Consider the following 26,433-nt stretch of genomic DNA (forward strand, 5'->3'; position numbering starts at 1 on the left):
TGATGATGGTAGTAGTGATGGTAGTAGTGGTGGTGGTGATGGTAGTAGTGGTGGTGGTGATGATGGTAGTAGTGATGGTAGTAGTGGTGGTGGTGATGATGATGGTAGTAGTGGTGGTGGTGATGGTAGTAGTGGTGGTGGTGATGATGATGGTAGTAGTGGTGGTGGTGATGATGATGGTAGTAGTGATGGTAGTAGTGGTGGTGGTGGTGATGATGGTAGTAGTGATGGTAGTAGTGGTGGTGGTGATGGTAGTAGTGGTGGTGGTGATGATGATGGTAGTAGTGGTGGTGGTGATGATGATGGTAGTAGTGATGGTAGTAGTGGTGGTGGTGATGGTAGTAGTGGTGGTGGTGATGATGATGGTAGTAGTGGTGGTGGTGATGATGATGGTAGTAGTGATGGTAGTGGTGGTGGTGGTGATGATGATGGTAGTAGTGATGGTAGTAGTGGTGGTGGTGATGATGATGGTAGTAGTGGTGGTGGTGATGATGATGATAGTAGTGATGGTAGTAGTAGTGGTTGTAGTTTTAGTGGTGAGGGTCTTCACCTTCCCTGGAGAAAATGCTGCTTTAGGCAGCACCAATGCAGTGACCCAAAGCCCAGAAATCTTGTTAAGTACTCTGCTGAAAAGGGGGGAGGAGCAGCTTTCAGAAATCATGTGACTTAATGCCTAGGCTTTTGGTCATGTGACCAGCCGTAGATTAAACCTGGGGGGGGGGAATGTATTTCACACGTTTTAGTTTTTTTATGTGGAAATGGGCAGTTGTAGCCTCCACCTTGGGTGCACAGGACAAGGTGACAACGCAGCCTCACAATTAGGAGAAAGTTGTCTCCTCACGAGTGCCTAAACAAAGGCTTCTATGGCCGGATCACCAGGGATTATTTCAATGAAAGCTGCAGATCCTAAAATAAGGAAAAACTTTTGGAAGCATATTAAACCTTCACCTTGTATAAATCCTCCACCCTTCCCACATTGCGGGGTTGAAGAGAGTTCACGAGAACAGGACCTCCGAATAAAGAACTATAAAAAAAAAGAAAAGTCGCACGTAGACTGTGAATTTATTTCTCGGGAGGAACATAAAAGGCCAACCCTCAGGTGATTCGGGCCTCGCGGCACACAGACCCGCCCGTAAAACACGCGGCGAGATTGCAGGAGATAGGTGGATGAGGAATGCGGAGAGCGCGCCCGTGCAGAGCGGCTGCAATCAATATATCAGATTGGACGCGGACGTCATTTGTATAATTGAATGTTCTCAGTAGAAGAGATATTTTAGGTCAGATCTCAACCACAAGAACGTTCTTGCAAACAAACACAAAAGCTCCTCCAAATTTTGTCGTGTTCCTCTGAAACTTTCCTTCTTCAGGAGTCGATCTCCGTTCCAAATAAAAAGTAAAAAAAAACTGGCCCATGCCACCCCCTTTACCTAATCTAAGCGCCCATTCACACTTGTGCATTGTGGTTATGTTAGCCCAACTCATGGCAACACACCTCGTCTACACTATATTGTCAAAAGTATTGGGACACCTGCCTTTACACACGCATGAACTTTAATGGCCTCCCAGTCTTAATCCAGAGGGTTCAATATTGAGTTGGCTCCGCCCTTTGCAGCTATAACAGCTTCAACTCTTCTGGGAAGGCCGTCCACAAGGTTTAGGAGATGTGTCTATGGGAATGTTTGACCATTCTTCCAGAAGAGCATTTGTGAGGTCAGGCACTGATGTTGGGCGAGAATTCCTAATTCATCCCCAAAGGTGTTCTATCGAGTTGAGGTCAGGACTCTGTACAGGCCAGTCAAGTTCCTCCACTCCAAACTCGCTCATCCATGTCTTTATGGACTTTGCTTTGTGCACTGGTCCAAATCATTTGGTGGAGGAGGGTTTATGGTGTGGAGTTGGGCTTGGCATACCAAGACATTTTGGACAAATTTCATGCTCCCAACTTTGTGGGAACAGTTCAGGGATGTCCCTTTCCTGTTCCAACATGACTGCCCACCAGTGCACAAAGCAAAAGACTTTTGAGTTTGGGGTGGAGGAACGTGACTGGCCAGGAATGGGCCATCCCCAAACCGTTCCCACAAAGTTGAAATTGTCCTAAATGTCTTGGTATGCTGACGCCCTAAGAGTTCCCTTCACTGGAACTAAGGGGCCAAGCCCAATCCCTTAAAAACAACCCCCCACACCATAATCAACCCTCCCCCCACACCATAATCCCCCCTCCAACCAAATGATTTGGAGCAGTGCACAAAGCAAGGTCCATAAAGACACGGATGAACGAGTTTGGGGTGGAGGAACTTGACTGGCCTTCACAGAGTCCTGACCTCAACCCGATAGAACACATTAGGGATGAATTAGAGCAGAGACTGCGAGCCAGGCCTTTTCATCCAACATCAGTGCCTGACCTCACAAATGTGCTTCTGGAAGAATGGTCAAATACTTGATTTTTCTGCGCTTTTACCTGCATATTTTAAAGCTGGTGACAGGGTCTCTTTTTTTTATAGTAAGTTTATTAAACACAGTCTGATACATCAATGCACACTGTATAAATAAAAAAAGAGAACAGACCATTCTCAACCAAGATTCTGTGGAAACCCTAGGGTTCCTCAAAAGGTTGGTAGCAGTTCCTTGAGCTGTGGGGGCGATTGAACTCTCATCTGATGGTACCTGCATAGTTTCAAGGCCAATGACACTTGGCAAAGCCAGCAGCCATTCACAGCTAGGATTCTGAGGAACTCTAGGGTTCCTTGAGTAGTTGGTAGGGTTCCTGGAGTTGTCGTTGATTGACCCCCCATCTGATGGTACCAGCACAGTTCCAGGGTCAACATCACTTGGCAAAGCCAGAAGCTATTCTCAACCAAATTTCTATTGAACCCTAGGGTTCCTCAAGAGGTTGGTAGGGGCTCCTTGAGCTGTGGGTCATTGACCTCCCATCGGATGGTATCTGTATAGTTCCAGGGCCAATGCCACTTGGCAAAGCCAGCAGCCATTCTCAACAAAGATTCTGAGGAACTCTAGGGTTCCTTGAGTGGTTGGTAGGGTTCCTGGAGTTGTCGCTGATTGACCTCCCATCTGATGGTACCAGCACAGTTTCAGGGTCAACATCACTTGGCAAATCCAGAAGCTATTCTCAAGCAAATTTCTATTGAACCCTAGTGTTCCTAAAGAGGTTGGTAGGGGTTCTTTGAGCTGTGGGTCATTGACCTCCCATTGGATGGTGTCTGTATAGTTCCAGGGCCAATGCCACTTGGCAAAGCCAGCAGCCATTCTCAACAAAGATTCTGAGGAACTCTAGGGTTCCTCAAGTGGTTGGTAGGGTTTCCTGGAGTTGTCGCAGATTGACCTCCCACCTGATGGCACTAGCACAGTTTCAGGGTCAAGGTCACTTGGCAAAGCCAGCAGCTATTCTCAACCAAATTTCTATTGAACCCTAGGGTTCCTCAAGAGGTTGGTAGAGGTTCCTTGAGCTGTGGGTCATTGACCTCCCATCGGATGGTGTCTGCATAGTTCCAGGGCCAATGCCACTTGGCAAAGCCAGCAGCCATTCTCAACAAAGATTCTGAGGAACTCTAGGGTTCCTCAAGTGGTTGGTAGGGTTTCCTGGAGTTGTCGCAGATTGACCTCCCACCTGATGGTACCAGCACAGTTTCAGGGTCAAGGTCACTTGGCAAAGCCAGCAGCTATTCTCAACCAAATTTCTATTGAACCCTAGGGTTCCTCAAGAGGTTGGTAGAGGTTCCTTGAGCTGTGGGTCATTGACCTCCCATCGGATGGTGTCTGCATAGTTCCAGGGCCAATGCCACTTGGCAAAGCCAGCAGCCATTCTCAACAAAGATTCTGAGGAACTCTAGGGTTCCTCAAGTGGTTGGTAGGGTTTCCTGGAGTTGTCGCTAACTGACCTCCCATCTGATGGTACCAGCACAGTTTCAGGGTCAACATCACTTGGCAAAGCCAGAAGCTATTCTCAAGCAAATTTCTATTGAACCCTAGGGTTCCTAAAGAGGTTGGTAGGGGTTCCTTGAGCTGTGGGTCATTGACCTCCCATCGGATGGTGTCTGTATAGTTCCAGGGCCAATGCCACTTAGCAAAGCCAGCAGCCATTCTCAACAAAGATTCTGAGGAACTCTAGGGTTCCTCAAGTGGTTGGTAGGGTTTCCTGGAGTTGTTGCAGATTGACCTCCCATCTGATGGTACTAGCACAGTTTCAGGGTCAAGGTCACTTGGCAAAGCCAGAAGCTATTCTCAACCAAATTTCTATTGAACCCTAAGGTTCCTCAAGAGGTTGGTAGGGGTTCCTTGAGCTGTGGGTCATTGACCTCCCATCGGATGGTGTCTGCATAGTTCCGGGGCCAATGCCACTTGGCAAAACCAGCAGCCATTCTCAACAAAGATTCTGAGGAACTCTAGGGTTCCTTGAGTGGTTGGTAGGGTTTCCTGGTGTTGTCGCTGATTGACCTCCCATCTGATGGTACTAGCACAGTTTCAGGGTCAAGGTCACTTGGCAAAGCCAGAAGCTATTCTCAAGCTAATTTCTATTGAACCCTAGTGTTCCTCAAGAGGTTGGTAGGGGTTACTTGAGCTGTGGGTCATTGACCTCCCATCGGATGGTGTCTGCATAGTTCCGGGGCCAATGCTACTTGGCAAAACCAGCAGCCATTCTCAACTAAGTTCCTCTGAGGAACTCTAGGGTTAAAGTCTGTAGGACAGTAAACTGGCCCTTTGTTTAGAAAGTTTGGAGACCCCTGGTGTAGAGGATTGAGTATCAAGTCAGATATTAGGTCATTACTCTGTCTGGGGTATAAAAGGTTCCTACATAACCGTCTAGAGATGTATAAGCACATGGGGCTGACATCTGCACAGCAGAGGATTGGAGAAGTCTCGCCGTGTCTTGCATGCCTAGGTAATTATCACAGCCTCTCAAGTGGTTTTCTCTTCTTTTTTTTTTTTTGTTCCTTTCCGGACATTTTTTCTTTTTCTTTTATGAGTAAACAAAAACTTTTAACTGCTTTCCGGACGCCATTTACTGATCCTTATCTGCTGCGGTTAGCACAGAACACATGTGATGGTAAATGCGTCCGGCTTACGTCTGACTATGGCAAGCTTCAATCCTTAAATTAAGGCCACAGCTGTCCCCTATGGAGAGTGGAGAGGAGATGGTGATAGCTCACTCCTTACTGGGTTGTGCAAGGTCTCTCACGGGGGTATTAAATGGAATTTATGATGTGATCATTATTGCTGAGTGGAGTTCTTTATTAAAGCTGAACTCCGGGATAAGTGAATATTGTCTAAATACAAGAATCATGAGTATTTCTCCTTGAATCTTGGTGAGCTTTATGTATTTCTTCCAGATCTGTGCAGTAATCCAGTGTGAGACTTCCTATACCAAAGACCGCTCGCTGCTGCCCTATTTCCTTGTGCCGGGTGACTGGTCTCGTCTCCGCCCCCTCCTGTAATAAAGACCGCTCAGTGCTGCTCTCTCTCCTTGTGCACGGTGAATGGTCTCGTCTCCGCCCTCCTCCTGTAATAAAGACCGCTCAGTGCTGCTCTCTCTCCTTGTGCCGGGTGACTGGTCTCGTCTCCGCCCTCCTCCTGTAATAAAGACCGCTCAGTGCTGCTCTCTCTCCTTGTGCACGGTGAATGGTCTCGTCTCCGCCCCCTCCTCTAATAAAGACCGCTCCCTGCTGCTCTCTCCTTGTGCAAGGTGACTGGTCTTGTCTCCGCCCCCTCCTGTAATGAAGACCGTTCACTGCTGCTCTCTCTCCTTGTGCAGGGTGACTGGTCTTGTCTCCGCCCCCTCCTCTAATAAAGACCGCTCACTGCTGCTCTCTCCTTGTGCAAGGTGACTGGTCTTGTCTCCGCCCCCTCCTGTAATAAAGACCGTTCACTGCTGCTCTCTCTCCTTGTGCAGGGTGACTGGTCTTGTCTCCGCCCCCCTCCTGTAATAAAGACCGCTCAGTGCTGCTCTCTCTCCTTGTGCACGGTGAATGGTCTCGTCTCCGCCCTCCTCCTGTAATAAAGAGCGCTCACTGCTGCTCTCTCTCCTTGTGCACGGTGAATGGTCTTGTCTCCGCCCCCTCCTCTAATAAACACCGCTCACTGCTGCTCTCTCCTTGTGCAGGGTGACTGGTCTTGTCTCCGCCCCCTCCTGTAATAAAGACCGCTCACTGCTGCTCTCTCTCTTTGTGCAGGGTGACTGGTCTTGTCTCCGCCCCCCTCCTGTAATAAAGACCGCTCAGTGCTGCTCTCTCTCCTTGTGCACGGTGAATGGTCTCGTCTCCGCCCTCCTCCTGTAATAAAGAGCGCTCACTGCTGCTCTCGCTCCTTGTGCAGGGTGACTGGTCTCGTCTCCGCCCCCTCCTGTAATAAAGACCGCTCACTGCTGCTCTCTCTCCTTGTGCAGGGTGACTGGTCTCGTCTCCGTCCCCTCCTGTAATAAAGACCGCTCACTGCTGCTCTCTCTCCTTGTGCAGGGTGACTGGTCTCGTCTCCGCCCCCTCCTGTAATAAAGACCGCTCACTGCTGCTCTCTCTCTTTGTGCAGGGTGACTGGTCTCGTCTCCACCCCCCTCCTGTAATAAAGACCACTCACTGCTGCTCTCTCTCCTTGTGCAGGGTGACTGGTTTCGTCTCCGTCCCCTCCTGTAATAAAGACCGTTCACTGCTGCTCTCTCCTTGTGCAAGGTGACTGGTCTTGTCTCCGCCCCCTCCTGTAATAAAGATCGTTCACTGCTGCTCTCTCCTTGTGCAAGGTGGCTGGTCTTGTCTCCGCCCCCTCCTGTAATAAAGACCGTTCACTGCTGCTCTCTCTCCTTGTGCAGGGTGACTGGTCTTGTCTCCGCCCCCTCCTCTAATAAAGACCGCTCCCTGCTGCTCTCTCCTTGTGCAAGGTGACTGGTCTTGTCTCCGCCCCTTCCTGTAATAAAGACCACTCACTGCTGCTCTCTCTCCTTGTGCAGGGTGACTGGTTTCGTCTCTGTCCCCTCTTGTAATAAAGACCATTTACTGCTGCTCTCTCTCCTTGTGCAGGGTGACTGGTCTCGTCTCCACCCCCCTCCTGTAATAAAGACCACTCACTGCTGCTCTCTCTTCTTGTGCAGGGTGACTGGTCTTGTCTCCGCCCCCTCCCCCCTCAAGTTTTCTGCAGGCAGCCTGTAGTGGGTGGAGCCTGCTGGGCCCCTCCCACAGCTCCACTCTCTACACAGGCTATGTGCAGCACAACAATGATGCCACTGCTACTTTTACAAGTAGGATCTGGGTTTTCAAAGGCTTTTAGTGCAAACATAGTGGATTTATATCCTTTGTGACTATTAAGAAAGATATTTAAATGAAATATGAGTATATACAGTAACAGAGTTATTTTAAGGGGGCAGCAAATTTACACTGTTACACAAGCTGTACACTCACTACTGTACATTGTAGACAAGTGTCATTTCTTCAGCGTTGTCACATGAAAAGATTTACACAAATGTGAGGGGTGTACTTACTTTTGTGAGATACAGTATATCACAATTTTTTGCTTTGGGAAAACATAACGAGGGGTTAGAACCCCAGGCAGAGCTTTTTTTTTTAAGCTATCCATGTCCCGTTGAGTAGATTACCCTTCAATTCTAGTCCTAGAGACACAACAGGAAGTGAAATACAACCTCCTAAAAAAAAGGGGGAATCACCTTTTGCATTTTGCATAGGTATCCCCACTGGAAGATTTCCCCTCACCTCCTGTTCTGGGGACATCTGTAGAATTTTGGCTTTCCCATCATCACAGTCGCAAAGGCGCAATCGGCTCTGCCCCCCCCCCTCCCAATTCACTGGAGCGCTGGGCTGTGGAGAGGATGGGAGCAGCCGGCACTAGGAACCGAGTGATCAAACAATGTCGATCACTCGGTTTTCAGGGCTCCATGAGCAGAGAGCTGGAGACTGTCAGTCCCTGCTCTCTGCCGACCCCACCCCCACATTCACTGGAGCGCTGGGCTGTGGAGAGGACAGGAGTGGCCGGCTCTAAGAACTGAGTGATCAAACACCACTGACCGCTCGGTTATCAGAGCTCCATGAGCAGAGAGCTGGTGACTGTCAGTCACTGCTCTCTGCTCCCCCGCCCCCCCATTCACTGGAGCGCTGGGCTGTGGAGAGGACAGGAGCGGCCGGCTCTAGGAACCGAGTGATCAAACACTGTCGATCACTCGGTTCTCAGAGCTCCTTGAGCAGAGAGCTGGTGACTGTCAGTCACCGCTCTCTGCCCTGCCCCCCTCCACCCCCGCATTCACTGGAGCGCTGGGCTATGGAGAGGACAGGAGCAGCTGGCTCTAAGAGCCGAGCGATCAAACACCACCGACTGCTCGGTTCTCAGAGCTCCATGAGCAGAGAGCTGCTGTCAATCACTGCTCTCCCCCCCGCCCCCATTCACTGGAGCACTGGGCTATGGAGAGGACAGGAGCAGCTGGCTCTAAGAGCCGAGCGATCAAACACCACCGACTGCTCGGTTCTCAGAGCTCCATGAGCAGAGAGCTGCTGTCAATCACTGCTCCCCCCCCCCCCGTCCCCCATTCACTGGAGCGCTGGGCTGCGGAGAGGATGGGAGCAGCTGGCTCTAAGAGCCGAGCGATCAAACACCACCGACTGCTCGGTTCTCAGAGCTCCATGAGCAGAGAGCTGCTGTCAATCACTGCTCCCCCCCCCCCGTCCCCCATTCACTGGAGCGCTGGGCTGCGGAGAGGATGGGAGCAGCTGGCTCTAAGAACCGAGCAATCAAACACCGCCAATCGCTCGGTTCTCAGAGCTCCATGAGCAGAGAGCTGGGCTGCGGAGAAGATGGAAGGGGCCGGCTCAGGTTACTTAGAGGCCGAGCTGAGTGCCGGTCCAGGGTTACCGGCTCTGTGTTGTCAGCTGACAGCAGGCTTTCCCATTGCCGTTTGCTGAAAATGGGTCAAAGGAGTGCAGAACAAAACTGCACTGCTCTGAGCCACAGGAGAACGAACTACAGCCAAATGAGCTTTCCCCGTACTTCTCCTTTAAGGAATGGACGTGTGTTATTCCTGTAAGAAGTTGGCATTTCAAAAGAAGCTCCTTCGGCTCCTCAAAGGGTGAGGCGTCCTCCTCAGCGAGCGAGCGGGGATTAAGCAGAAAAATCACATTCTGGGATGAATGACGATCTGACTGTCCGTCTCTAATAGCGTAGGAGGTGACCTAGATTAATTAGGTGACATTTTACAGGGTGGATGCTTCTGGTTTCCTGGCTCCACCTAGAACCATCTACACTGGCCTGAAAACGTTCCTTCCTTCACACAGCACACGTCCAGAGAGGTAAAACGCCTTCAGACTTAAAGTGTATGTCTGGGCACAACTACAAAAATATTCAATAAATCTCTGCCACATATGCACATTCCCCCAAGTTTTATCCCTAAAAAATGATGCGAATACAGAAAAATACCTGCTGATCTGCCAGAAATCCAGTGAGCTCTTAGCTTCCTGCAATGACAATGCTGCCCCTGCTGCACTCAGAGACCAGGAGAAGTGGAGGTGAGCACTGAATGCAGATTTTTAACCCATGATTCATTGGCAGCTTTCCGTAAAAGCAAGGAACCCCCGAGCAGCGGACTGCATTGGACCCCGAGGTGAGCGGGACCACAAGTCCATGTACACCAGCCTGTCTATAAGAATGCATGAACCTTTCCGATCAGGTCCACCTAAAAAAACTGAAAGGCAGACCTGATCAGGCCCGCTGTGCGAAAGGGGCCTAAGAAGCATTTATACCTTAATCCTCTGCCTCCAGTCTAAACAACCATTTAACCCTTGCAGTGTGGGGTTGGCAACACTGCAAGAATGGATTTTCATTTTCCTACAGAGTGCAGGGTTCAGGAGTGCATTATGCACAAGTGTAGAGTTCAGGGGTGTGCTGTTTACAGAGTGCAGGGTTCAGGAGTGCATTATGCACAAGTGCAGAGTTCAGGGGTGTGCTGTTTACAGAGCGCAGGGTTCAGTAGTGCTTTATGTTCAGAGTTCTGGGGTGTGTACAGAATCCAAGGCTCAGGAGTGCGTTACGTGCAGAGTTCAGGAGTACACTACGTACACAGTGCAGGGTTCTGGAGTGCATTAAGACCCCTTTCACAGGCTTTACCGTCGCTTTAGTTTTAACCCCACCGCTAGCAGCCGAAAAGGGGTCAAATCCGCACGCAAAACGCCACCGGAGCGGCTTTTTGCCGGCAGTATCGCAGTGCTGCCCCATTGATTTCAATGGGGAGCAGCGGTGGAAGCTGCTGGCAGGACTTTTTCTAACGCCCTGCCAGCGCACCGCTCCAGTGTGAAAGCCGTAGGAGCAGCTGGTTTAGGGCGTTTTGCAGGCGCTGTTTTTAACGCTATAGCGCCTGCAAAACTCTCCAGTGTGAAAGGGGTCTGAATACAAAGTGCAGAGTTCAGGGGTGTGCAGTGTACAGACTGCAGGGTTCAGTAGTGTGCTACATACAGAGTTCAGAGATATGCTGTGTACAAAGTGCAGGGCTCAGGAGTGCATTACGTACACTGTGCAGAGTTCTGGAGTGCATTACACACAGAGTGCCGAGTTCAGGGGTTGTGCTGTGTACAGAGTGCAGGGTTCAGAAGTGTGTTACCTACAGAGTGCAGAGTTCAGGTGTGCATTATGTACAGAGTGCAGAGTTCAGGGGTGTGCTGTGTACAGAGTGCAAGGGTTCACAAGTGTGTTACCTACAGAGTGCAGAGTTCAGGAGTACACAATGTACAGAGTGCAGGGTTCAGGTGTGCATTATGTACAGAGTGCAGAGTTCAGGGGTTGTGCTGTGTACAGAGTGCAGGGTTCAGAAGTGTGTTACCTACAGAGTGCAGAGTTCAGGAGTACACTATGTACAGAGTGCAGGGTTCAGGTGTGCATTATGTACAGAGTGCAGAGTTCAGGGGTGTGCTGTGTACAGAATGCAGGGTTCAGAAGTGTGTTACCTACAGAGTGCAGAGTTCAGGAGTACTCTATGTACAGAGTGTAGGGTTCAGAAGTGTGTTACCTACAGAGTGCAGCGTTCAGGAGTACACAATGTACAGAGTGCAGGGTTCAGGTGTGCATTATGTACAGAGTGCAGAGTTCAGGGGTGTGCTGTTTACAGAGTGCAGGGTTCAGAAGTGTGTTACCAACAGAGTGCAGAGTTCAGGAGTACACTATGTACAGAGTGCAGGGTTCAGAAGTGTGCTACCTACAGAGTGCAGAGTTCAGGAGTACACTATGTTCAGGGGTGTGCTGTGTACAGAGTGCAGTGTTCAGGTGTGAACTATGTACAGAGTGCAGTGTTCAGGGGTGTGCTGTGTACAGAGTGCAGGGTTTAGGGTTGCGTTATGCACAGTGTGCAACCAATCTCCTAAAGCTTCCTCACATCTCATTCTCCTGCCTGGCTCGACTCTTGTACCTCCTTGTGTAAGCAGCTCTGCCTCGCCTTGCAGGGATATCATTCCCTCTCAGGAAGTGAGGGTCACAGGTTAACAGCGACAACCATCAAATCATAGTTCACCAAGCATCCCATATTTCATGTTGCGTTTAACAAGCCAACCACCTACCATCACTGCTCTCCACAGACAGCTGCAGGCCCAAGTTCTGCTGCGGGATGAGGACCCAGTGATTGCTGGTCGCTGTGATGTCGAATACAAGCCAGCCTTCCTCTGCAGCCCAGATCGTCCGGGAATCCAGCAGGAATAGGTCAGAATCCCTGAAAAAGACAAGAATGCTTAGCGATAATGTGACACGGTACAGAAAAGCATTAAAGCACATCGCCTGCTGCCGGTCAAATTTCGGTGAGTAGGAGGCAGGGGCATGACTTACCAGTACTGTGTGTGTCTATGGACGTACACCGCCTGGCTGAGGAGCTTGTGCACACGGGTGCCTCCTTAATCACCCAGCTTGCAGATTTGCAGATTTTGAAGGTTTGCCCACTTACAAAGCAATGAGGGGGTCTATAATATTTATTATAGGAGTATTTTAAATGATAGAGATAGAATATCAACCAAAAATCCAGAAAAAAAAACACATGATACAAATGTTATAAATTGAGTAATATAAGTATTTGATGCCCTACCAACCAACAATAATTCTGCCCCCCCACAGACTGGCTCCAGTAGGTGCTCTTATGGTACACAGATTAGTCCTGTCCATGTAAGAAGGTTCTCCTAACAACAACTCGTTATGTGTATAGAAGACTCCCGTCCACAGAATCTCTTTCTTCCAATCCAACCGTCACCATCATGGGCAAGACCAAAGAGCTGCCAAAGGACGTCGGGGAGAAGATTGTAAACCTGCACAAGGCTGGAATGGGCTACAAGACCATCAGCAAGAAGCTTGGTGAGAAGGGAGACAACTGTGATTATTTGCAAATGGAAGAAATACAAAATAACTATCAATCGCCCTCCGTCTGGGGCTCCATGCAAGATTTCTCCTCATGGGGTGAGGATGGTCATGAGAAAAGTGAGTCCCTCCCATCATTATCCTTTTGGTATACATACATGTATTGTTTAAAGAGGAAGTAAACCCTGATGAGTTTACTTCCTCTTTCATTCCCTGCAAAGGCAAAGTATAATGGACTACTATACATCGCATCGCATCTCATAGTAGTCCATTATGTGTCACTTACCTGACACAGGAGCCAGTGATGTCACCGCTGTCCCCTGTAGTCCGGCGCATCCATCTTCTCGGTGGGGTCTCGCAGCTACGCCGCTGTCATTCGGCGAAGCTGCGATGACGTCACTCCCGCGCATGCGCAGGGAGCCGACACGCTGCGTCGTTGGAAATGCCGCACTCAGTGCGCCTGCTCGCCGCTGCGGTGCCTGTATTCGGGCAAATATCTCCTAAACCATATAGGTTTAGGAGATATTTCTTGGACCTACAGGTAAGCCTTAATCTAGGCTTACCTGTAGGTCAAAGTGTGTTGTAAGGGTTTACAACAACTTTAAGTGTGTATACAATTGCTTCTTATGGATTTGAGTATAGGCGATTATTGTGATCTATTTTTGATCAATTTATTTAATATAAATTATATATATATATAGTATATTTTTATCATATATTTTTATCGCTGCATATTTCTATATTTCCATAGTCTTTAATTGCTAGGCTTGTGCAATTCGTTTTGTAACGAATCGAAATTCGGCCAAATTTTGAATCTTTCGGACATTCGGATGCATCCGAATGTCCGAATAAAAAAATAACGAATTACAACGAATACGAAAGAAATATAACGAATGAATTCAAATGAATTCAACATCATTCGATAATTCTTTACAGATCTAATGAAACAAAAGGTCAGCTCAAAAGTAAATCTTATAGTCCAATCAGCTAATCAATTTTGTGCCGGAGGTTGGATTACTGGCAAAGTGCATTCCTGAGAACTGAGTGAGAAGGGTGTTGTATTGTATTTGAGCCGAGGAGAAGAGACGTTGTCATTGTGTGTGTTAAAAGATTCAATAAACAAACGACTTTACAAACTACGAATCATTATCACGAATGTATATGCATACATAAATAGCGAATTTCAATGAATACGAACTAATGAAACACTCTACGAATAATAACGAATTATCCGAAAATTTATCAACGTAACATAACGAATATAACAGGACGAAATTATGTATTTTTTACGAATGACAACGAACCGAAACTAAACGAAATTTTTCGTTGTGCACAAGTCTATTAATTGCTCTATGTTATTGTATGTTAAAAAAGGGGCGTGGCTGGTCACTGTAGTCCCACGTTCGCCAGTGATCCATAAATAGCTATGGAGGACCATTTTCCCTTTAGGCATGTAGAAGGAGCTGGAGCTCCGAGCGCGTAGCCTATTCTACCCATTCCCTGCTTGCTAAACCCGGCCGTTTGTTTGGTGACGTCATCTACCGCCACGTTCCACACTGGTTTCTAGTGGCCACACTATATACAGATGATTTAACATCTCTCCCTGCACAGCCCCCTAGCATGACACGGAACTCGCATGGACGCTGAGGCAAGGCACCCCCTGCTCCACATACCCTGGATTTGCTAAGCCTGAAATACTTTTTATCCTGCAATCGATTTTCATCCTTGCACATTAAAAGATTGTTTTAACTACTGCACTTAGGTGGCGCTTCCCTTCTCTTTCCTCCTTCATGAGAAAAGCTATGACTAAGCACTACATTGAAGTGTGAAACGCGTTAGCTCCTGTCTGTTCCTGCTGTGGCTTGTATTTTTGTTCACAGGAAATAAAAGGCAAAAAAAAAAGTTTTTTTGAGTGCAGCTGTCCAGGTCTTCTTGATTTTCATGAGAAAAGTGAGGGATCAGCCCAGAAATACACGGGAGGAGCTTGGTGGGGCAGTTGGGACCACAGTCACCAAACAAACCATTGGTAACACAATACGTCGCCATGGATTGAAATTCTGCAGAGCCCACAAGGTCCCCCCTCCACAAGAAGGCACATGTACAGTCATGCCAATGAACATCGACATGATTCAGAGAAGGATCGGGAGAAAGCGCTGTGGTCAGATGAGACCAAAATTGAGGTCTTTGGCATTAACTGGACTCGTTGTGTTTGGAGGAAGAAAAATGCTGACGATGACCCTAAGAACACCATCCCTACTGTGAAGCATGGAGGTGGAAACATTATGCTTTGGGGTTGTTTCTCCGCTAAAGGTACAGGCCGACTTTGCCACATTGATTAGCCAATGGACAGGGGCCGTGTATTGTAAAATCTTGGATGAGAACCTTCTTCAAGAGGGCTAAGACAGTGCTGGAAAATAATGGCGGCCACACAAAATATTGACACTTTGGGCCCAATTTGGACATTTTCACTTAGGGGTGTACTCACTTGTGTTGCCAGCGGTTTAGACATGAATGGCTGTGTGTTGAGTTATTTTGAGGGGACAGGAAATTTACACTGTTATACAAGCTGTACACTCACTACTTTACATTGTAGACAAGTGTCATTTCTTCAGTGTTGTCACATGAAAAGACAGAAGAAAAGATTGACACAAATGTGAGGGGTGTACTTACTTTTGTGAGATACAGTATATGGCCATTTTTTGCTTTGGGAAAACATAGGGAGGGGCTAGAACCCCCAGGCAGAGTTTTTTTTTTTAGCTATCCATGTCCCGTTGAGTAGATTACCCTACAATTCTTGTCCTAGAGACACAACAGGAAGTGAAATACAACCTCCTAAAAAAAAAAAAAAGGGGGAATCACCTTTTGGATAGGTGTCCCCACTGGAAGATTTCCCCTCACCTCCTGTTCTGGAGACATCTGTAGAATTTTGGATTTCCCATCATCACAGTCGCAAGGGCTCTGCCCCCCCCCCCCCTTTCACTGGAGCGCTGGGCTGTGGAGAGGATGGGAGCGGCCAGTGTTCTGCTTAATAGAGTCCGCCCATCAAATGGTGTCCGCTCCGTACTGCGCATGCGCAGTATGGAGCAGACGAAACTTCGGAAAATCTCCGAAGCTGAACGGCGCCTGCGCCGTGAGTGGAGGTGGTAGCCCCACCATCCAAGCGGACATAGGGTTGTGAATTTTAGAGGGCCCCTCGCGGGCGAGCTTCGCTCGCCACGCTTCGGGCTCGGCCTCGCTGCGCTCGGCTCTTTTTTATTCTAACTCTATGTCCACTTGGATAGTGGGGATAGAACCTGGACTCACGGCGCAGGCGCCGTTCATCCTCGGCAATTTTCGGAATCTGTGTTCCTGTGTACTGCGCATGCGCAGTACGCAGGGGACACTATCTGATGGAGGACGCTATTTGACAAGACACCGGCACTAGGAACCGAGTGATCAAACAATGTCAATCACTCGGTTCTCAGAGCTCCATGAGCAGAGAGCTGGTGACTGTCAGAGGGGTGTACTTACTTTTGTGAAATACTGTACATTATTAGCTGTCATCCAATTGCTAAAAAAAGTGAAGACGTTGGACAGAGATGCCCAAGCAAGGATATTGGAAATACACTAGAAATTCCATGTAAATACTTATAAAATATATATTTTATTTTTTTTTCCCAGGAAAAGAAAAAAAAATAAAAATCAAATACTTGCCATGAAAGTCCCACAGCAGCAAGATATAAACTTTTAAAACACTCATTTATTGAATTGAATTTTGTGCAAGAGGTCACAGAAAATGCTTCAGCTTGTGCATTGTAGATTCTGGCCTTTAAAACACAGTGGAGGAAGGGGAAGGGGGGGGGTTATTACTGGTCTGCTGTATTACGACCTCGCCCCCCCCCCCACCCCCCCAGAGAGGCCGGTAAATTTAGCTCGTAAAAAGGTGGGTCCGGCACTATGGAGAATGTCAAGATATTTATTGAAATTCTTTACGTAGAAAATCGCCCCTCAGAGGGAGCCATAAAACATGGCCGCTGGAAATAGAGAGCCATGTTTAAAACATCTCCACACTCGCAGTATAATTGATGAAGTGCTCTGGGAAGGTTTTGCGAGTCTGTTGACTTCACCCCCCCCCCACCTTCCAAAATACCATTTGTGTTGTTTAGTATAGAAAGTCAACTAAAAGGGGGTGGCGGTTTTCAGTTTTGGGTGGAATGAATCACCAAAAGGCGTTTCCGATAGCCAGGGGAGTCTGGCCGTGAGGTCTCCGCAGCCTTTAAAAAGCTGAACTATAAATGGATAAAAAACAGGATTTTCTGTTTTCTGCCCATCCGGTCTTGAAATTTAACACCCTGAGACAACTTACCGGTAAGGAGTACAGTGGTGTACTCTCTCCACCCCCCCCCACTGGACAATGAGAGAGCAGCAGTAGACTGATGAGGTCATCCTCCGGCTAATGCCGTGTACACACAACCGGTCTCCGATCAGATAGTGCCCCCCATCACATAGTGTCCGCCCTGTACTGCGCTTGCGCAGTACGGGGGACAAAGAGAAGCCGAACATCTCCGAAGATAAATGGACAAAACGGACAAGCCCCACCATCCAAGTGGACATAGAATTACCCCATTTCCCCCGAAAATAAGACCTAGCGTGATTGTCGGTGTTGGCTGCAATATAAGCCCTACCCTGTTTCCCTGAAAATAATCCCTACCCTGAAAATAAGACCTACAAGGACTTTAACTAGGGCTTATTTGGGGGGTAGAGCTTATATTGCTGCCATCACCGACAATCACGCTAGGTCTTATTTTTGGGGAAACAGGGTAGAATATAAAAGAGCCGAGTGAAGCAAGGCCGTGCCCGAAGCGTGGCGAGCGAAAAGAGACAGCGAGGGGTCCTGTTACTATAAGCAACTCTATGTCCACTGTTCAACCTGGACTCAGAGTGCAGGCGCCGTTCTTCTTCGGAGATGTTCGGCTTCTCCTTGTCCCCCCCCCCCGTACTGCGCAATCGCTGCGCCTGCGCAGTACGGCCCGGAACACTATTCGATAGGCGGACACTTTGTGTCAGAACACCGGACTTTCCGGCAGACTAGTTTCGACAGTCTTCCCGATGGACTTTTCGGCGGAAGTCCCGACGGGCTTTCCGAACGAACGGACTTGGCCCACACACACGAACGGACTAAGTCCGTTGGTTTTGAACGTGATGAAGTAAGACGGGACTAAAAAAGGAAGTTCAATAGCCAGTAGCCAATAGCTATCCCTTGCGTCGTATTTGGTCCGTCGGACCAGCACAAAGATGAACGGTTTTCCCGATAGGAATTGAGTCCGTCGGAGACAGATTTGAAACATGTTCTATTTCTAGGTCCGTGGGATTTTTAAAATGAAAAAATGATCGGATTAGCCAGATTGTCCGTCGGACTGATTCCGTCAGACCTAGTCTGACGGAAAGTCCGGTCATGTGTACGCGGCATCACTCTATTCTCCACCCCCCCCCCCCCCCATCACAATGTTCTTTCTTCCATACAACTGCATGCAGAAGGCCTAATTGCCACCCAGTCCCATCCCTCCCTCTCTTAGACCCGTTTCACACTGGGGCGTTTTTCAGGCGCTTTAGCGTTAAAAAAAGCGCATGTAAAGCGCTTGAAAGAAGCCTCATCTGCAGTCCCAATGTGAAAGCCCAAGTGCTTTAAGAACCCTTTCACAATGTCAGCGCCCGAAAAACGCTCGTAAAGCGCCGCTTAAACTAGCAGCGCTTTACCAGCGTTTTTCGAGCGTTATTGGGGCGCTTTTAACCCCTGCTAGTGGCCAAATAAAGGGTTAAAAGCGCCCACAAAACGCTGCTGCCAATAGCGGTTTTCAGGCGTTTTTCTGGCATTTTACAGGCGCTTCCCATTGATTTCAATGGGAAGGGGCGCTTTAGGAGCGTTGTATTCACCGCTCCAAAAGCGCTGCAAAGAAGCTGCTTGCAGGACTTTTTTTTGACGCCCTGCCAGCGCAGCGCCTTGGTGTAAAGCACTCGGGCTTTTACATTGGGATTGCAGTTGCAGCTTCTTTCAGGCGCTTTTTTTAACGCTAACGCGCATGAAAAACGCCTGAAAAACGTACTTGCATCATCTTTGAATTACTTGAATTGGCAGTATATAAATATATGAAGATAATATTTATATTACTTTTGTGTATTGTCTCCACAATGGATGTATTAATAACCTCCCGATCGTTATCTTTATTATCACGATTATAATTGAGATAATTAATATGGTTTTCTTTATATTATATTTTTGGATACAATTATCTATGTATCTAAATACTGTAACTGATCTGTTATTTAGTCATAATTTCTGTCATTTGTCTTGATAAAAATTTAAACTTTAATAAAAACTATTGATTAAAAAAAAAAAAAAATTCAGGTACTTGCTGCACTGCTTGCGTTTAATAAAAACAAATACATTTACGGATTTATTAATAAATAGGTAGGTGTCTTCTATCTGCCTTTTGGAGTTTGGCTTTATCTTCTCTTATACAGTGAGGGGGGGAAAAAGTATTTGATCCCTCTGCTGATTTTGGAGGTTTGCCCCACTGACAAAGAAACGATCAGTCTATAATTTTAATGGTCGGTTTATTATAACAGTGAGAGGCAGAATAACAACAAAAATATCCAGATAAACACATTTAAAAAAAAGTTATAAATTGATTTGCATTTTACTGAGTTAAATAAGTATTTGATCTTCCTAACAATCAGCAAAATTTATTTTGCTGATTGCTCTTTGGTCTTGGCCATGGTGGAGAGATTGGAATCCGATTGATTGCTTCTGTGGACAGGTGTCTTTTATACAGGTAACAAGCTGAGATTAGGAGCACTCCCTTTAAGCCCTTGTACACACGGTCGGAGATTCAGACGGAATGTGTCCGATCGGACCGTTTTGTCGGATATTCCGACTGTGTGTGGTCTCCATCGGACTGTTTCCGTCGGAAATATCCGACGGACCAACTTTTCCAACTTGCCGGTAAAATTTTCCGACAAAATGCTCCGATCGGACATACTCCGATCATGTGTAGCCTACTCCGACGGACAAAGTGCCACGCATGCTCAGATCAAATTCCTAGACCAAAGCTATTGGCTACTAGCCTGAACATAGTCCCCTCGTAATGAAATAACGTCATCACGTTATGTACAATCGGATTTTCCGACAACTTTGTCCGACCGTGTGTATGCAACAGTTTCGGACAAAATCCAACGGATTTGGTTGTCAGAATGTCTGACCATGTGTACAAGGGCTAGAGAGAGTGCTCCTGATCTCAGCTCATTACCTTTATAGAAAACACCTGGGAGCCAGAAATGTTGCTGATTGATAGGGGATCAAATACCTATTTCACTCATTAAAATGCAAATCAATTTATAACTTTTTATTCTGTCTCTCACTGTTAAAATATAAACCAACCATTAAAATTATAGACTGCACATTTCTTTGTCAGTGGGCAAACGTACAAAATCAGCAGGGGATCAAATACTTTTTTCCCCTCACTGTGGGAGGGCCCTGCGTAAACGCTTGGCACTATATATATCCTGTATAATAATAATAATAAACTTCTCTTATAGATATAAGGGAAAGGTCTGATTGCCACGGTCAGGCCAACCCCACCTCTACCCACCATAGCAAACTTATCTCAGAGGGACGATATTGGCTAAGAAAATCCACCCTAGATCACGTATGTCAAACACAAGGCTGAATCCGGGCCCCGCCCCAGGCAATTTCACGTTGCCCTCGCACCTCTGCAGCTTCAGCACCCTCATCCTTTCCGTCCCCACCTTGTCTCAGCAGAAAGGAGAACAGAACTCCTACGCCAGATCCTGCACTTTTCCATGCAGCTGTGGAGAGAGGTTCGTATTTGCCCAGCCCAGCTCAACACCCCCCCCCCCCCCCCCCCGACCAGTCTCAGAAATCGGCGGCAGAGAGGACAGAACTCCCCCTGCCAGAACCAGCACTTCTCCATGCAGCTGCAGAGAGACTCGTCTCCCCCTTACCCTACAGATCATGCACCTCTCCGTGCAACCGCAACCAATCCCTCATCTCCACCTCCGCTGATCTCAGCAGACTCCGGCAGCTGACTGCAGCCCTCCTTTGGTTCTCCTCAAGCCCTGCACTTTCTGTTTCCCAGCTCCACCCCTATCTTCTTCCCGGCAGCAGCACAAGGTAAGGGGGGTGCACTGTTAAAGTGGTTGTAAACCCTTACAAACCACTTTGACCTACAGGTAAGGCCTAGATTAAGGCTTACCTGTAGGTCCAAGAAATATCTCCTAAACCTATACGGCTTAGGAGATATTTACCTGAAGACAGCCACCGCTGTCTACGGCGCATGCACCATGGACAGCGGCGCTCAGGCGCACTGGGTAAGCTGCAGATCGCGGCGATATGCCGCGAGTGTCGGCTCCCGTGTGCATGCGTGGGAGTGATGCCATCGCTGCTCCGGCGAATCAAAGCGCCGGAGCAGCGAGACCCACCGAGAAGATGGACGCTCGGAACTACAGGGGACAGCGGTGACTTCGCTGGCTCCTGTGTCAGGTAAGTGACACATAATGGGCTACTATGTGATGCATAGTAGCCCATTATGCTTTACCTTTGCAGGGAGGCAAAGAAGAAGTAAACACATCAGGGTTTACTTCCTCTTTAAGTAAGAAAGGGTGGAGGAATCTTGACTTCCGATGGCAGGGGGAGCTCTTAACATCCTAGGGGGTGGGGATGCTTTGAGGGCAATCATAATGCTGATGCAGCCCGCTATAAAATTAAGATTAATACCCCTGCCCTAGATAATAGATTCTACCCCTCAGATTGGTCAGCCTAGGGGTGTCTGCATAGGCATACAATTATTTCCCACCACCGTGTTCTGAGAAGACAAATAACTGAAGCCTATCAATATCTTTTATCTAGTGTCACCCCTCTGGACCTTCCTTCCTTCTGAATGCCATTAGGTATTCCTGATTCCTCCAAACTCTCCAAAGGATGCTTAGGGCATTTTCAGAAAGCCGTGTAACCTTCATGTATTATTACCAAGCATGTACCTTCTATGGCCAGATTGGGAGAAGATAAAACCAAACTCCAGCCAGATATAAAAGACAATCAATACATCTAGGTCTGGGTTTCTCAACCAGGGTTCCTCCAGAGGTTGCAAGGGGTTCCTTGAGCAATGAGCAATTTCTGCCGCCCAGATAAAAATAAAAAAGTTTTCTCAATGAATAGATCAGTGATTCTCAACCAGGGTTCCGTGAAACCCTAGAGTTCCTCCAGAGGTTGCTAGGGGTTCCTTCAGCATTGGGCAATTCAGCCATTCTCCCTGACACTATTGATCTTTCTTGGACCATTCTTCCCAATGACCACAAGTGTAAGGACCATTCTTCCCAATGACCACAAGTGTAAGGACCATTCTTCCCAATGACCACAAGTGTAAGGACCATTCTTCCCAATGACCACAAGTGTAAGGACCATTCTTCCCAATGACCACAAGTGTAAGGACCATTCTTCCCAATGACCACAAGTGTAAGGACCATTCTTCCCAATGACCACAAGTGTAAGGACCATTCTTCCCACTGACCACAAGTGTAAGGACCATTCTTCCCAATGACCACAAGTGTAAGGACCATTCTTCCCAATGACCACAAGTGTAAGGACCATTCTTCCCAATGACCACAAGTGTAAGGACCATTATTCCCAATGACCACAAGTGTAAGAACCATTCTTCCCAATGACCACAAGTGTAAGGACCATTCTTCCCAATGACCACAAGTGTAAGGACCATTCTTCCCAATGACCACAAGTGTAAGGACCATTCTTCTCAATGACCACAAGTGTAAGGACCATTCTTCCCAATGACCACAAGTGTGAGGACCATTCTTCCCACTGACCACAAGTGTAAGGACCATTCTTCCCAATGACCACAGGTGTAAGGACCATTCTTCCCAATGACCACAAGTGTAAGGACCATTCTTCCCAATGACCACAAGTGTAAGGACCATTCTTCCCAATGACCACAAGTGTAAGGACCATTCTTCCCACTGACCACAAGTGTAAGGACCATTCTTCCCAATGACCACAGGTGTAAGGACCATTCTTCCCAATGACCACAAGTGTAAGGACCATTCTTCCCAATGACCACAAGTGTAAGGACCATTCTTCCCAATGACCACAAGTGTAAGGACCATTCTTCCCAATGACCACAAGTGTAAGGACCATTCTTCCCAATGACCACAAGTGTAAGGACCATTCTTCCCAATGACCACAAGTGTGAGGACCATTCTTCCCACTGACCACAAGTGTAAGGACCATTCTTCCCAATGACCACAAGTGTAAGGACCATTCTTCCCACTGACCATCACACTAATATATCATGAGTTGTAGATTTCTAATTTTTAACAGGGGTTCCCCGAGACCGGAGAACTATTTTCCTCTGTGTTGAGAAGCTTAGGAAAGGCTGGAATAGATGATCAAGGCCAGGCAGTGTTTACACCTTGCAGCTCCTCACATTGCTAAGAGCCAATATTTCATTGCTTGCCTATGTATGTGTTGGTCATACAGAATAATACACCAGGCTTAGAAAAGACTCGCTGGTATTCTATCTGGTGGTCTCCCATTCACAATGCTGGGAGAAAGATGTGCTGAAAAGTAGATTCTGTCAGCTACTGAGGTTTTGCGCACTCAGAAAAGGAACGAGGTTAACTTTGGAGAAAGGCTTGAGGTCTCCCTGTCCCTCCACGTTCTTCTAATTTCATCTATGGTTATGAGTTGCGTGCAATGCCAAGTATCAAGCTCAAGCCAAGAAAATAAAAGTGCTCTGGGGCAGCTATTTTTTACCAGGGTTCTGAGGGATCTAATGCCGCGTACACACGACCGGACTTTTCAACATCAAAGGTCCGACGGAACAATTCCTGCAGACCATTCGATCGTGTGTGGGGCTGCAGCGGACTTTTGATTTGCAAAAATCCGACAGACTTTAGAAATGGAACATGTTTCAAATTTTTCCGCCGGAACTCCGCCGGACCCAGTTCCTACCGAGAAATCCGCTCGTGTGTATGCTAGTCCGACGGACAAAAACCGACGCTAGGGCAGCTATTGGCTACTGGCTATGAACTTCCTTATTCTAGTCCCGTCGTACGTCATCACGTTCGAATCTGTCGGACTTTGGTGTGATTGTGTGTGGGCCAAGTCCGTTCATTCGGAAAGTCCGTCAGAACTCTGTCAGAACTCCATCAGAACTCAGTCGAAAGTCTGTCGGACCTTGTCCCTCAAAAAGTCCAGGTCATGTGTACGTGGCATTAGGCCGCGTACACACGCGCGGACTGTTCGCCCAACCTTGTTCGTCAAACAGTTTCGGCAAACAGTCCGCTCAAAATTTGCATGAGCGGACTTCCCCACACACGAGCGGACTGTTTCAGCGAACTGTTTGCCAAACAGTTCGCTCAACTTTTGAAATGAACGGACTCGCCCACGTAAGGCGGAGGCAAGTCCGCCCATTTCGAGCGCGTGTGCAGGTAGGCGGGGCCCGCGACGGAGACGTCGCGGGCTCCGCCGCCTGGAATGGACTTAAAGGGGAACCCCAACGCCGAAAAAAATCGGCGTGGGGGTCCCCCCAAAGTCCACAACAGACCCTTGTCCGAGCACGCTACCCGGCCGGCCAGGAAAGGGGGGCGAGCGAGCGCGCCCCCCCTCCTGAGCCGTACCAGGCCGCGTGCCCTCAACATGGGGGGTGCCTTGGGGAAGGGGGGGCCGCGCGGCCCCCCCACCCCAAAGCACCTTGTCCCCATGTTGATGAGGACAAGGGCCTCTTCCCGACAACCCTGGCCGTTGGTTGTCGGGGTCTGCGGGCGGGGGGCTTATCGGAATCCGGGAGCCCCCTTTAAGAAGGGGGCCCCCGGATACCGGCCCCCCACCCTATGTGAATGAGTATGGGGTACAATGTACCCCTACCCATTCACCTGTAAAATAAAAGTACCCAAAAAAAAAACACAACACACGAGAAAAAATATTTTATTGCACAGCTCCGGGGGTCTTCCGTCTTCGGGGGTCTTCTCGCCGGACTCCTCCGCTATCTTCTTGTAGCTCTTTTACTAGCGGAGGAGTCCGGCTTTCTTCCTCCCCGCCGCCGGCCTCTTCTCCCGACTTCGGGGGTCTTGTCCCCCTCTTCGGTTCTTCTGCCGGGCCACCGCGCCTTCTTGTAGCTCTTTTACAGGCGGTGGCCCGGTCTTCTGTCGCCGCCGCCTTCCGTTCTTCTGCCGGGCCACCGCGCCTTCTTATAGCTCTTTTGCAGGCGGTGGCCCGGTCTTCTGTCGCCGCTGTCGCCGTCGCCGCCTTCCGTTCTTCTTCTTCTTCTTGTTCTTCTTCTTCTCCAGGAGATGTTGACACGACGCTCTCTCCGGCCGGAATGCCAGAGCCGCCCTGCGCTGCCACTTATACAGTGACAATGGGGCGGTGTCACATGGTATATGTCACATGGGTTGGTCACATGGGTTGATGTCACATGGGGACTATGACATCGTAAGGGGGCGGGGTCACCATGTGACATCAACCCATGTGACCAACCCATGTGACATATACCATGTGACACCGCCCCATTGTCACTATATAAGTGGCAGCGCAGGGCGGCTCTGGCATTCCGGCCGGAGAGAGCGTCGTGTCAACATCTCCTGGAGAAGAAGAAGAACAAGAAGAAGAACGGAAGGCGGCGACGGCGACAGAAGACCGGGCCACCGCCTGCAAAAGAGCTATAAGAAGGCGCGGTGGCCCGGCAGAAGAACGGAAGGCGGCGGCGACAGAAGACCGGGCCACCGCCTGTAAAAGAGCTACAAGAAGGCGCGGTGGCCCGGCAGAAGAACCGAAGAGGGGGACAAGACCCCCGAAGTCGGGAGAAGAGGCCGGCGGCGGGGAGGAAGAAAGCCGGACTCCTCCGCTAGTAAAAGAGCTACAAGAAGATAGCGGAGGAGTCTGGCGAGAAGACCCCCGAAGACGGAAGACCCCCGGAGCTGTGCAATAAAATATTTTTTCTCGTGTGTTGTGTTTTTTTTTTGGGTACTTTTATTTTACAGGTGAATGGGTAGGGGTACATTGTACCCCATACTCATTCACATAGGGTGGGGGGCCGGTATCCGGGGGCCCCCTTCTTAAAGGGGGCTCCCGGATTCCGATAAGCCCCCCGCCCGCAGACCCCGACAACCAACGGCCAGGGTTGTCGGGAAGAGGCCCTTGTCCTCATCAACATGGGGACAAGGTGCTTTGGGGTGGGGGGGCCGCGCGGCCCCCCCTTCCCCAAGGCACCCCCCATGTTGAGGGCACGCGGCCTGGTACGGCTCAGGAGGGGGGGCGCGCTCGCTCGCCCCCCTTTCCTGGCCGGCCGGGTAGCGTGCTCGGACAAGGGTCTGTTGTGGACTTTGGGGGGACCCCCACGCCGATTTTTTTCGGCGTTGGGGTTCCCCTTTAAGTCCATTCCAGGCGGCGGAGCCCGCGACGTCTCCGTCGCGGGCCCCGCCTACCTGCACACGCGCTCGTAATGAGCAGACTTCCCTCCGAGCGGGAACAGTTTGCTCATTTCGAAAGTAGCCTACATACGGGCGGACTGTTCGCTCAAACCAAGTTTCAGCGGACAGTTTTTCGGAATTTCCGAAAGACTTTGTCCGTCAAACTGTCCGCTGAAACTGTCCGCTGAAGCCCCACACACGAGCGGACTGTCCGCCCAAACACTGTTCAGCGGACAAAGTTGGGCGAACAGTCCGCCCGTGTGTACGCGGCCTTAGAATTCCTCCAGAGGTTTTGTAGGTTTTCCCTAGCTGGCTGACTTCTCATATCTTGAAGCGTATGTAGCTACAGGACCAATGCCACTTAGCAAAGCCAGTAGGAAGACATCAGTTATCTTTTTTAGCTGTCTAAGGGTGGAATTCTGACCACCACTGTAAGCCCTTGTACACGCGGTCGGAGAATCTGTCGGAATGAGTCTCATCGGACCGTGTCGTTAGATAATCCGACTGTGTGTGGTATGCATCGGACTGATTCTGTCCGAATCTCCGTCCGACCCAATTTTCCAACATGTTGGAAATATTTCCCGACCAACTAGGCCGGACGGACCTAATTCGATCATGTGTAGAGCA

General features: G+C 48.9%; 1 protein-coding gene across 1 annotated transcript in view; it reads right to left on the reverse strand.

Annotated features, from left to right (window-relative positions):
- Positions 1-26,433, reverse strand: part of BMP7 (bone morphogenetic protein 7) — a 132,135-nt gene that overhangs the window by 17,539 nt on the left and 88,163 nt on the right. Inside the window, exon 3 of the mRNA XM_077460572.1 lies at positions 11,547-11,695. Within this exon, the coding sequence (XP_077316698.1) occupies positions 11,547-11,695 (149 nt within the window). The remainder of the gene's footprint in view (positions 1-11,546; positions 11,696-26,433) is intronic.

The sequence above is a fragment of the Lithobates pipiens genome, unplaced genomic scaffold, assembly GCF_037356315.1.
Source record: "Lithobates pipiens isolate NorthernLeopardFrog02 unplaced genomic scaffold, aLitPip1_a1.2 Scaffold_28, whole genome shotgun sequence".
Classification (NCBI taxonomy): domain Eukaryota; kingdom Metazoa; phylum Chordata; class Amphibia; order Anura; family Ranidae; genus Lithobates; species Lithobates pipiens.